This window comes from Quercus suber, unplaced genomic scaffold, assembly GCF_002906115.3.
Source record: "Quercus suber isolate HL8 unplaced genomic scaffold, Cork oak 2.0 scaffold_621, whole genome shotgun sequence".
In the NCBI taxonomy this organism is placed as follows: domain Eukaryota; kingdom Viridiplantae; phylum Streptophyta; class Magnoliopsida; order Fagales; family Fagaceae; genus Quercus; species Quercus suber.
In genome coordinates this window covers 20,796-34,295 of record NW_027070064.1, presented here as the reverse complement: position 1 = coordinate 34,295, position 13,500 = coordinate 20,796, and the positions used below count along the sequence as shown (strand labels likewise).

General features: G+C 33.0%; 1 protein-coding gene across 1 annotated transcript in view; it reads left to right on the top strand.

Annotated features, from left to right (window-relative positions):
• The window catches only part of LOC112001584 (probable LRR receptor-like serine/threonine-protein kinase At1g07650), a 34,750-nt gene extending 25,095 nt beyond the window's left edge, over positions 1–9,655 (top strand). Inside the window, 8 exon segments of the mRNA XM_065765313.1 lie at positions 458–476; positions 479–559; positions 562–572; positions 703–796; positions 799–918; positions 2,032–2,269; positions 7,784–7,934; positions 8,956–9,655. Of these exon segments, the coding sequence (XP_065621385.1) occupies positions 458–476; positions 479–559; positions 562–572; positions 703–796; positions 799–918; positions 2,032–2,269; positions 7,784–7,934; positions 8,956–9,315 (1,074 nt within the window). The 3' untranslated portion in view covers positions 9,316–9,655.
• The last annotated feature ends 3,845 nt before the right edge of the window (positions 9,656–13,500 follow it).

Sequence of the window (13,500 nt, the reverse complement as noted above, 5' to 3'; positions counted from 1 at the left end):
GAATGAACTCACTTTCGATATCCTCAAAAGTTGAATGAAATTTGGTTTGTCTGTTTAGTATTCTTATATTTGTTGCAAAAATGATCTTGAATTAAGTGTTAAGCACATCTCACTCTATTCTAAACTAATGAATATCTCACCTTTTCTTTTAGTTTTTTTTTTTTTTTATTTATTATTATTTAATATCAATAACTTCTTGTATTTCTGTGTAGAATTAACAATGAAGCAAAAGACAAAGTTTAACAACTTGTGGTTTTCAGAATTTGTTCATATATTTTTCTTTTATTTCTTTTAGCTTCTTGTGATTCACACAATATAGTGCCTTCTAAAGGAATTTAATTTTCTTTTCCTTTTAAGAGCCATTTAATGGTCAAGAGGCATGAAATATTTTTTATAAATTGGTCTTTTTATATTGTAAGATGCAGTCTGACATCTTAGCCTGATGCCTTTGACAGAGTTAAAAGGATTAGATCTGCAAATGGGTTTTTTACATATAGACAAATAAAAGTTGCTACCAATAACTTCAATGCTGCAAACAAGATTGGAGAAGGTGGTTTTGGATCGTCTATAAGGTATCTACAACTCTTTCACCATTCTAGAATGATTTTTTCTGCATTTTTTTTTTCTTCTCCTCGTAGACATTTGGAGAGATTTATGATGAAATACATACCTAAAATGTATTATTTTATATTCTTGATGCAGGGCATACTATCTGATGGTACTTTAATTGCGGTTAAGCAACTTTTGTCAAAATCAAAGCAAGGAAGCCGTGAATTTGTGAACGAAATAGGCATGATATTGGCTTACAGCATCCAAATCTTGTTAGATTGTATGGATGTTGTATTGAAGGAAAACAATTATTGTTGGTATATGAGTACATGGAAAACAATAGCCTTGCACATGCTTTGTTTAATAATGGTAAGCTAGTATTTTTATACCTTACCATGCATCAATATATATATATATATATATATAAGAGAGAGAGAGAGAGAGAGAGAGAGGAGAGAGAGAGAGAGAGAGAGAGAGAGAGAGAGAGAGCTCATGCGGGAAAGCACGAGGCTCTGTCAAGTGATACATTCTATGCAAAGAGAATTAAAATATTTTTAAGTGTCACATTAGAGATAGGAACAAATTAAATATTGACTTTTTGTTTCATTTGGTTCAATGTTTCATGACTTTTCTAATTAACAAATAAATATTCTTTGTATCATTTGGTTCAATGTTTTAATACTTTTCTAATTAACAAATAAATATTCTTTGTATTATTTGGTTTAATATTTCAAGATTTTTCATTTCTCACACATTCACATGAAACTCTTTGCATTTTAATTCATTATTTTTACCTCTTACATTTCTATCCCTTTATATATACTTATCCATAGCCCTTCATGCCATCCCATATCAAATACACATAAACCAAAAATAATATCATTTACCTTCAATCTTTCGATGACACCTACCTAGCTCAACATCATTGTCTCATTTAATCCAAACCCATATGAGTTGGCTACAACCAAGGAAGGGGGGCTTTCAGTTTATATTGAATAACAATGATAATTACAATTTTGATATTAAGGTCGGACGTTGTGGATTTATGGATTTTGTAAATAATGTGATTGCTTGTGGGTGTTTGGGATATGTATTTTATTTTAAAATTAAAGAGAAAGAAAAAGACATATTATATATCAACTTTTATTCTATAATATTCCTCCAAAGTTTTTTTTATTTTGTTTTGTTTTTTTTTTTTTTTTTTTCTTATTACTTCAATTGGATTATTATATTGGATATGTGTGCGCAATTTATAACTGTTACTTTTTATAATGAACTCATTTCTAATAAAATTCTATAACAATTATATATGATATAGTACATATATAACATTCTTCAAAACCATTTAATATAAAATATTACGACATTATCTGTGCATCGCATGAGTAACTTACTAGTTTATATTAATAATAGAAGTATGAGGATAAACAGTCAAACACTGAAGTTGAATTTCATTAAACAGGTTCTAAACATCAATTTCAGGTTCTGCAGATGGCCGATTAAAGTTGGATTGGCTTGCAAGGCAGAAAATATGTGTTGGCATAGCAAGAGGTCTGGTTTTCTTGCATGAGGAATCAACACTGAAAATTGTTCATAGAGACATCAAAACCACTAATGTGTTGCTTGACCAAGACCTCAACCCTAAGATCTCCGACTTTGGTTTGGCCAAGCTAAACGAAGAAGAGAACACACACATTAGCACAAGAATTGCTGGAACAATGTGAGCTGCCTTCCTTTCTTTTGCCCCCTCTATACTTCCTTTTCGAGTCTATTTTTGTTTTGTCACCTATGCAGATCTTGATTATGAGGTAATGTGAATAGACGCTGATCACATAAGTCTGCAGTATTGAGTTGCTGCCCTGAATGGCCGAAAGTAGACCAGAATATGGCGGCTACGAAACCTCTGCACTATAACAAGTATATAAAATACTATCACAAGAATATTTATTGCCGAAAGTACTTGACTGGATCTTATGTGTTAGGCACTTAGGCATCTACATGTAATACGGCCCATGCTTTTTATGCTAATTTCAAAAGCTATAGCCTTTATTTCAAAATTATTGATTTTCTATCTAGACAAAATTACTTGCTAAAAAAGATACAGCTCCATTTTGAAGGAGAAAATAAATCTCAGGATTCAATAAATCATGGGAAAATTTTATTTACTCAAACCTCAAATTCCATGTATAGAGGCATTGAATGTTGAGAATTTTGGGGGTAAACAATGGAAAACATAAAATAAAGTTGGCTTAGAGGCACAAATGAATTGGCTTTCTTTAAGATAATATTTGCGCCCACTCAATTGAGTTTGCTATAGAGCTCTAGGCTACTCACCTGACATAAAACTAAATTTGGATTCTACAAGTAGGAATTTTGGAGAATCATGAAAATTTCTCTTCAACGGTATATCATACTATCAAAATCTATCATCATTATCTAATTTCATGAATATGGAACACTATTTATAATTTTATACACAACAAAGAGTTGCACTTCAAAAGGCATACAAGTCTTTTAAATCCTTCTAAAATGTTGCCTTGGCTGTTACTAGCTATTAGGAACTTAAAATGTTCATTTTCTATGATATTTTCTGCAAAATTATGCAAAAAATAATTTCTGCTAATGTCTTACTTGAGTGAGATTGACCTTGCTTGAGTGGGCTTTAGTGTCTCGCTCAAGTGACCATTGAGCTTGTTTTTACTAGTCGCTGTCTCGCACAATACGTGGATACTTTATACTTTTATTTTGAAATAATTTCTAACTATTCTTTTTGGCCATATAACACTCATCTTATGTTCAATTATATTATACATATCATTAAGAGGAAGAAAATAAAAAGAACTAAAATTATTATGAATATACATGATTAAGAATATGAATATATGTACGTAGCCTAAATGAATTCATAATTATTTAATTATTTTGGCTAATTAAAGTGTACAATATCACTATAGGAAGAGGAAATAGCAAATTGATGTGACACTTAATAATAAGAGTCTTATCAGGAAAATTATAGAGAGTGTCTTTCAAAATGTGTCTTATTTTATGATGCTAGCCTATATTTTGGAGAATGTGGGACAAAAAATAATGTGGAAGGGTCATGCTTGGGTCATAATATGTAAAGTATTAAGTCGGCTTGGGCTTTTTATAAGGTTTGGACTGATTTTAATTAAATATTGAACTACAACCCATCTTTTAAATAATAGTAAATAAATAAAAAATAAAAAAGAAGGTTAATGCAATTTTTTGAATAATGATTAAAAAAAAAAAAAAAAACTTAATGAAATGAGGTTAAAAATACTAAATGAAATATTAGAGCGCCACATGGTAAGAGCTCATGTACTTCCACGTAAAGTCTCTTATATATATATATATATATATCAATTTGTATCCCGCTCAAGTGAGTTCTACTTAAGTGTTATTTAGCATCGGTTTCCCAAACGGAACTTTGACCACTTTTGACCTCACTCAAGTAAGCCACTAAAATGCAATGTTCTTATTTTATTCCTTTTCCATTTTATTTTATTATTATTATTATTTTTACTTTCAACATCACACATACATTACAAGTTACAACCTACATGCATGTTCATAAATATACAATATCGAGGATGTAAGGCAATAGTAGTGGTGGCATGAATGAACATGACAGTCGAGTGATGGAGACTAGCAACTGTTGGATCTTGTCTATGATGGATTGTTTGGCTACAAGGAGAAGGTTAGCATGTGAGTGATATTTGTTTTAATGTTCCTTTGAGAATAGCTTATCTAGTATTTTGTTTAAAAAAAATTTCGAAAGTTGTAGATAAAAGATAAAAGTTAAATGAAATAAGTAGGGAATTCACGTGAGATTCGCAAATAGTAGGGAAAACAAAAACAATAAATTGGCTTATAATCAAGATCTAAATACACACTTAGGGTATGTTTGAAAAGAATGATTTTGGAGATGATGGAAAAAGAGAAGTGGAAAATAAGAGAGAAAATAGATGAAAATGGTGTTTGGTTGAGAGGAGAGGGGAGGAGGAAGAGAAAAATTGTGAGGCCCAACTGTATTCTCTCTGGGCTCACTAAAGCTCAATTTTTGCCCAGCACTCAATTTGCCCAAAATGGGGATCAAAAAATCCTATTGAAAATGAGGTGTAGAATATTGGACTAAAATGCCCACACCCATGTTGACAGTGTTTCTTTTTTATTTTTTTGGTGCCATTTGTTTCTTTTAATTTTTCTCATCAATTTTGTTTTCTCTTTTTCAGTTGCCATTTTTTTTTCATCAGTTTTGGTTTTTTTAGGAGTTATTCATTTCTCTTTTTTCAGGAAACAATTTTGGGTTTTTGAGAGTCTGTTTGGGAATTTTTTTTCCAAATAACATTAAATATCAAAAAATTTAGTTAGTTGTCACGTTTCAAAATAATGCTAGAAATTAGCATCTCGAGTGTCTAAAACTCGAGTTCCAAGGGAAAAAGTCCAGGTGGAACTCAAGTTTTAAAGACTCGAGTTCCTAAAGAGGTTTCGGAACACCAAAACAAAAACATGAAGAACACCAGAACAGAAACACGAAGGAATAACCAACAAATCAGAACAACAAATCAAAAATCCCAAATCAGAAACAACTACACGAACCCAGATCTCCCTAACCAAGGAGCGACGAAGGAAGTAGCAGCGAAGCTCCGTCGTGTTCTTCATCGTGTTCTTCCGTGGGTTCCCTGGGCATCATGTTCTTCCGTGGGTTCCTGTTCTTCGACGCTGTTCTTCTTCGTCAGATCGTTCCTCTCTTCGTCGTTAGATCATTGGTTCTTCTTCAGGTCTATTCTTCGTCGTCGTTCCTCTCTTCGCCGTCAAATCTTGGTTCTTCTTCAGGTTTGTTCTTCATTATCAGATTGTTGGTTCAAGTATCAAAATCGGTTTTGATTTTTAGAACTCGAGTCTTTAAGACTCGAGATCTACGTGGCATTTTCTGTCCAACTCATCTAGCCAAACACTCGTAAAGTGAGTCTTTGAGACTCGAGTTTTAATTTAGATCTCGAGTTTCTAAAACTCGAGATGCTAGTTTGCTTATACGTTTCAAACGCGTATTAACTTACTACATTGTAGACCCTTACACAGTTAGTTTGCAAATATCCCCATTTGTTTGGTACATGTGTTTAAGCACATATTTTCAGTTTTTAAACAACATTACATGTATTTTTATACATTTTTTCACTCACACATATTTCCAAAAAATACAAACAACATTACCAAATGCCCTGAATGTCTTATGCTCTTTTTTTTTTTAACCTACACCAACACCACCCTTTGGTCCCACTCATTGCTGCCAATCTCTCCATTGCATTTCGTTAGCTCTACTTCCACTTTGTCCCCTTATACGTATGCACCAAGATCACCATCATCTCCATCAACGACGACTTCCTTGATTCCTCCATTGGCTCCTCCTCCTTTCTCCCCCACAATCCAGAATGCACGCCTGGTACTTTGTCATCATATCCTCTTGGACAATTGGACTTAGATGAAGAAGATGATGGTGGACGATAGCTATAGGCTGACACTTCAGTCAAGTTGCTCCTCTTTGTTCTCCTCAAGGGTGGCATAGGACAAAAGGATCAGACAGTAGGGAGAGAGAGAGAGAGACGAGTAAATGAAAACAGGAAGAATGGATAAAATAATTAAATGAATTATAGGGATTTTAATATTTTTTTAAAAGATAGAATTGTAATGCGACTTAAAATTCCCATAAAATAATGTAGTTTTGCTCATTTGAGTTTAGGTGGCATTTAGTGACCAAATCATCAACAAGTATGAACGGAAGGCTAAGATTCTTAATGCTACATAAAACAGAGAAGAAAAATTCAAAATTTTAGATATAAGAATAAGAGGACAAAATCAAATGATTCTAAAGCTTAAAAGGTGTAAAAATGTGTAATTTGTAATTTAGTCTAAATATTTTTGCTTAATCAATGTCCAGAGTTGCAATAAATGTTAAAGACTAAGTCTACAATTTGCTAAAGTGGTAGGACTTGTGAATGGTGGAAAATTAAAGTGATATTAGTGGTATGCATTCCCATGTGAGATATCTTACAATTTACCATCTCAACAAGTTGTGAGAAAATTGTTGAATTTGTGTCTCTAACAAAATTAAATGTTGAATTTACTAGCTGCCATAGGATAGTGAACCCTAAAAATGGGACTTGTAACAATACAAAATGGTCATAGCTGAAGATTAGGGTTTATTTGGAATCAAACTCCAAGTAGTGAAAGCAGAAAAATATTAATTTATTCTAGGAATCAACACCAAATATGTGAGAATAATAAGAACCTAGGAATGCTTGCTTGGAATTAACACCAAGCATTTAAAAGAAAACTCCCAATCCAAATGTCATTATTCTATGATGGTCTATAATAGCAAGCCAAAGGCTTTTTAAAAGGCTATTTAATCCCATCTAACTGAGTTCTAGTTAGCTCAGTTGGTAAAGTCTTTAATGGTTGAATAAGAGATTTGGAGTTCAATCCCTACTTACATTAAAAACCAATTGGTGTCTTGGTTTGATGATAAATAGCTATTATCAAGAGCAGACGCCATAGATTAAAACTCTCTATAAAAAAAATACCATCCAATATTATAATAAAATAAAATTATAACAAGATTATATAAAATATGGAAGTAAAATAAAATCCTTATATTAGCATCAATTGAAATCAATCACGATCAATTGGTCCAACGAAGTCAATTAATATTAATATTAATAGGTATAATTTTGTGTACACATTACTAATTACTACATTAGTACATTACAATGTCTTCATGTCCTGCGAAAGTATTCATTGCACTTTGTATATTACACCTTCCCCACATAAAAACTGATCCTACGTAGATCATAGACTAGATGTATGAAATAAGCTATCCCCACATAAAAATCATATTTCTATCAATGCTACTACTCAATAAGCTATCCACTCATAATCTTGGGTAGCTTAATTGCTACATGTGAGACAAAAAAAATAAAAGTTAGCTTATTTTCCAAAAAGCTAATTTTGTTGTTTAGTTATTACTTTTTACTCTCACTTCTGTCGTTTTGTTATCACTTCTAGCTCAATGAAGCTAAGCTCAATTATGATAGCCCTATTAATTGCATGATTGCATGCTTAACAGTTGATTGGATAATCGGGTGCTAAGAAATTGACCAATGTTGGTAAGATCACACTAGTGAACCAAATATCACAGTAAATGTATGTGTTGCAGAGGCTATATGGCTCCTGAATATGTATTATGGGGTTATTTAACCTACAAAGCGGACATTTATAGTTTTGGAGTTGTTGCATTGGAAATTGTTGCTGGGAAGAACAACATGAAATATCGACCAAATGAGAAATTTGTATGCCTCTTGGATTGGGTAAGATTATCGTCTCATGTTGTTTAGAAACTTACCGCTAAAACCACGGTATATATGAACCCAAGTTGCATATATATTTTGGAACAACACATTTGATTAGGTCAACCTACTTTATTTTTCACTGGGTTCAATATGGAAATAAACATGCGAGACAAGAGTTTGGCCAATTGTACTTCTGTTTTATTATTATTATTATTTTTATTATTTATTTATTTATTTATTTTTGGGTTTTGGTTCAGAGTTGGATAACTAATTTTTCTTCATTGGAATCCAAGGGATGTGCTATGATATTCTAATTTTAATGTCTTTTAGTCCATGATTTTTCCATGACACATGGGTTTAAATCTCTCAAATCTCCACTTCACTTTAAATATTTTCAAAACTTTATTTGGCAAATAAATGAAAGGGATTAAGTTAAAAAAATAATGTTGTTATGAATTGCATTATATTTTAATTAAAAAGAAATTCTTTTAATTAAATTACTAATTGTTATTTTTTTTGGGACAAAGTTTGCAAGCTAGTTTGTAAGTAATGGCTACAAACTCCCACTATATATTTTGAAAATCTAATGTTGGATTACATGCTCTTTATAGTTTTAACATACATGCTATATTTTGTTCAAATCGGATGTTATTTACTATTCTATCCAAAAACTTATTTTTTATACATAAATTAAGATTGTAAAAACTTAAAATTTAAATATTTAATTGATGATAAAGCTATTGATTTGTTATCTTCTTGAAATTTTGCAATCATGGATGATATAATTAAAAAAAAATGTAATCTAATAATGGATTTATCAAAATTTATATTCAATAAAAAAGTACAGGAGTTTCCTAGCCATTGCCTATAACTAGTTTGTAGGTACACTCTTTTTTTTCATCATTTAAATGGGTATTCTATTGTTTTCTTACTTGGAGAACAAATTAAATCAGTTTTGTTTGTTGTTGTTGTTGTTTTTTTTTTTTTTTTTTTTAATTTTTTTTTTTTCACTTCCTAACTCTATTCTTTTGTCCTGCAGGCAACCGTTTTACAAAATAAAGGGGATTTGATGGAGTTGGTAGATCCAGAATTGGGGTCTAAGTTCAGTAAGGAAGAGGTACTAAGAATGATCAAAGTAGCTTTATTATGCACTAATCCATCACCAGCCCTTAGGCCCACCATGACTGCCGTAGTGAGCATGCTTGAAGGCCAGACAGATGTAGATGAAGTGGCCAGGGATCCAAGTCTTTTTGGCGATGAATGGAGGTTTGAAGCCTTAAGAGACCAATTTGGTCGGAGCCCACAACTACACTCAGTTGAAGGTCAGAGCCTCGTTCAGTCATCAAATGCAACATGGATTGGCTCTTCTTCTACATCTGCCCATGATCTATTCCACTAATCTTGACTCTCGGAAATAAATTTATATATAAAAGCAACTAAGCACCACCAGCTTATGTTACAGGCAATGTGCTTTCTTAATGATAAGAAACTATGAGCTTTCTGGTTTTAATTCCAAGATAATACTTTGAATGGGATTTGGTTAGGAATGAGACATTGCTCTGCGGAAAGCACACTCATTCACTAAACCCATTGTGAACTTGTGGACCAGTATTTGCTCTAGGATGAAGCTAAAATGTAATTTTCGCAAATTGTTCCTTCTTGAAGATTATAAGTTTTACATTAGACAGTATAGTCTAGAGCTGCTCATCTAAAACAATATATGGTATAGAGCTTCCAATAATTGTGTATATGTATATACTCTTCTACTGATCAAGTTGTCTCCCTATTTTGTTAATGCTAATTAGTCTTTTCTGGACTCGGTAGATTTATGTTGTATATATGTCTAGATTTTGTGTATGTAGAGAAATTGATGGTGTCATATTCGTTCATACGTGTGGTATATATTTGGAGCTTATATGGTTGTATTGTTTAAATAACAGTCTTCGTTGTTTAAACAACACAACACGTATTTCTACAACGCTTTGTTACCCACACATATTTCCACAATATTTAAACAATGTTACTAGAACAATATTATGAAACAGGCCCTTGATTTCGTTGGATCATTTGAATGAGAATATTAGAATTAAAATGAACCTGATTACCACATTCCATTTAGGATTTTATCACATCGTGAAATGTAAAACTTGAACCGAACATCCCGGAACATAAACTACCTTATGGCCCTTATTTTTTTATTTAATTTTTTTCCTTTACCTCTCTATTAAAAGAAGGAGGAGGAACTTTAAAAAATAACACAAAACATGGCTTAGGTTCTTCCATTTAACACAAAACACAACTAGAAAGCGAAAAAATTCTTCAGGTAACATCTAAATTTGCTAATCTGAATTAAACATATAGGGATTAGTGTATTCACTAGAGGCAGTTGGTGACCATATGATATGAGAGGGGATTGTAGCAAATCATCATCTGTTGAAGACGAAGGCACCGTTCTTACGGTGAGATCCAAAACGATGTCGTCCAAGCATTTGGTGAAACGCGTGTCTAAGTTAAAGAAGAATAACACCGTTTCTCATTAAATTAGACGATGTCGTTTTGGATAAACAATGCAGCTGTGATTACAGAGTATTGAAATGTTGCCGTTTTGTTAAGTAAAGTTAGTTACTCATCAATCAACACGTGTATAAGTTAGTTATTGATTAGCATAACAAACTCAGATATTTTGGCTAACAGGTTTGAGATATTTTGATCTTACTCTTAAAGTATGTATATATATATATATATATATATTTTGTAACCTAGGAAGTACGGAAAACGTTTACAAACTTAGGGGCCTATTTAAGGGCTCCTTAAACTTGACAGACAGAAGAAATATAATCTAAAATAACTCCTAATTGATACCTAACCATAACAGGAATAAATTTGACCTAAAAGCATTAAATGCACTTAAAAACAAGGAAATAAACACCTAAACCTAAAATAACGAAATTACATAAAAATACAAATATAAAGATTACAGAAATTAATTAGAATATTCTGTCCTACATCAGCCCTCCACTTGAAATAAACTCGTCCTCGAGTTCATTCTTGAAATCTGAAATCTTCCACTCCAAATAAACAAATACTTTGAATGTTTTAATAACTTGATTCGGTTCTGAAACTTGAATCTGTCATAAAGTGTAGCATAAAATTTCTTCTCATCTATCTTCACTTTATTTGCAACATTAATCAACAAGGGTTGATAGTAAAATTAAAATTTCTACTCCAAGAAAATCAATATATTGTGTAGTCATCTTCAACAAATCAACTGAGACCTGAGGATTGTGAGTTGTGGACTCATCCTCATTTTGACCTCAATTGAATCTTCCACAATGTTCTCAATATTACCACCTCTTCATTCCTGTCATTATTCACAATCAACTCAACCTTCATTTCTTTGACCTCTTCTTCAATTTTTGACAAGTGGTATTTTCAATCTTCAATTCAATAACTTGTAGCAAATCTTGATCTTTTTTAACCACTTCAAAATTTTCTTTAGAAATAGGCTGCTTCTTCTCAACCCTCAAACCCTTTCCTTTACTTGACACATGGACTTGGCTGTCATAATTTTGGTTTTGAATATATTGCTTTTCATATGAATATACAGATTTATAATCAACATTTGATATAATCTAGTATATCATAATAGTCATTAGGAAACCATAAATCAATTAATACTCTTTTCATTCTTTGCCAAGAGCGAATTGGATGCTTACCTCGTCGCTTTCTATCAATTTGAATGTCTTCCACCATTCTTCTGCTTCATTGTCTAATTTATTAGTTGCAAGCCGCACCTTTTCTTCATCACAAATCTTCCAAAAATTAAAATACTCTTCCAAATCAAGAAGCCAGTCAATAAAATCCATCTTACACATATCTCCATCAAAGAATGAATTTTTCTTGTATTAGGAGTGCGTCTTTGAATATATTGAACATTGTTGTTGTGAGATGATTTCCTAGCAAGAAGAGTAGCAATCTTTTGCTGGATTTCACCATAATTTTCTGACTCTTTTCATGAAATTGTTGCTCATCACGAGCCTCTTCACGAAACTTGAGGAACTCAGCCCTAGTGAGGACTGGGTTGTTGACGTCGTCACCGCGTCATTGTTATGGTGGTCACCGTCTCGCCAGTTAGCCATCAGACCAGGGTAAGTCAAGGCTCTGATACCAACTGATGTCGCGGAAGCCTGAAGAAGAGCACACACGATGCTCTCTTGATGAAACAGAAACTAAACTGTTAGTTTCTGGTAGTAAACCTCGAATCCACGAGGGGTTTCCTTGAATCCACAAGGNTATATATTTTGTAACCTAGGAAGTACGGACTTTTCATTTAGGGTGTCGTACTCGTGTCGTATTCATGTCATACCTATGTTACACTGGTGTCATACTGGCCATTTATATTATAATTTTCAGAATGACTTGTGTCATCGTGGTCATACCGTACTCCTATCCGTGTCCGTACTTCTTAAATGCTACAGATTACATTGTATAATTAAGTTGATGAATTCCAGTTTTATTCAGTCTCTCTCTTTCTTTTGTATGAGATTCTACAGAGAAAATTGGCCTTTGTCCCTTTCGCGCAAACTTTTTAGCAAAATGTCCATATTCTGAAACTATCTAGAGAAACGCCTCTATTTTGAAACTCAATTTTTTAAAACTTGAGTTTCAATAAAAAAACTCGATTCGCCCAAAATCGAGTTACTTGAAAAAATTTACATGGAACTCGAGTTCCATGTAAATTTTTTCAAGTAACTCGATTTTGGGCGAATCGAGTTTTTTCATTGAAACTCGAGTTTTAAAAAATCAAGTTCAAAACAGGGCATTTTTCTAAATAATTTAGAACAGAGGCATTCTAAAAAGTTTGCGCGAAACTTATAGCGGTACCTGTAGACAGGGAAAATTCCCGACCTATCACAAGCTGACACGTCACACTACCAAGTCCACAAAATGCAGCCAATTACAAAGCGCCACATGCTACTGCTAGGTTTTACTATCACTATTCAGAAGCCAATAGAAATTTGCCAAGTGTCATGCAAAGACCAATCACACATCATCGCACGTGTAAGCGATGACACAATCAGCCTCGCACGTGTAAGCGATGACATAAGCGGACCAATCAAACTCTGCCACGTGTCACCAATCAAACTCTGCCACGTGTCACCAATCAAGCTCCGCCATGTGTCACCAATCAAGCTCCGCCATGTGTCACTTACCTACCCCTAAACTCCTATAAATAGAAGCCTTCCTAAGGCATTTGGAAGAGGATGAAATCCAGAGAGGACCAGGCCATTGGAAGCACTTAGAAGTCCAGAAGCTCTGCCGGAACCAAGCTCTAAAGCCTCCAAGAACTTCAAGAACTTCAACTTCGAATACGAAGAACATTCGAAGGAAAATCATCCAAATCATCCGCCTAGATCCAAAAGTCTGCGGGAATCAAGCCTAAAGTGCCCGAAAACATCACAAATCATAAATTAGTGAAGCTCTACGGATCAAGCCTCTAAAGCCCGAAGAACTTCCACCACAAACCTTCGAATACCAAGAACATTTGAAGAGGAATCATCCAAATCATATTCCTAAATCTCAA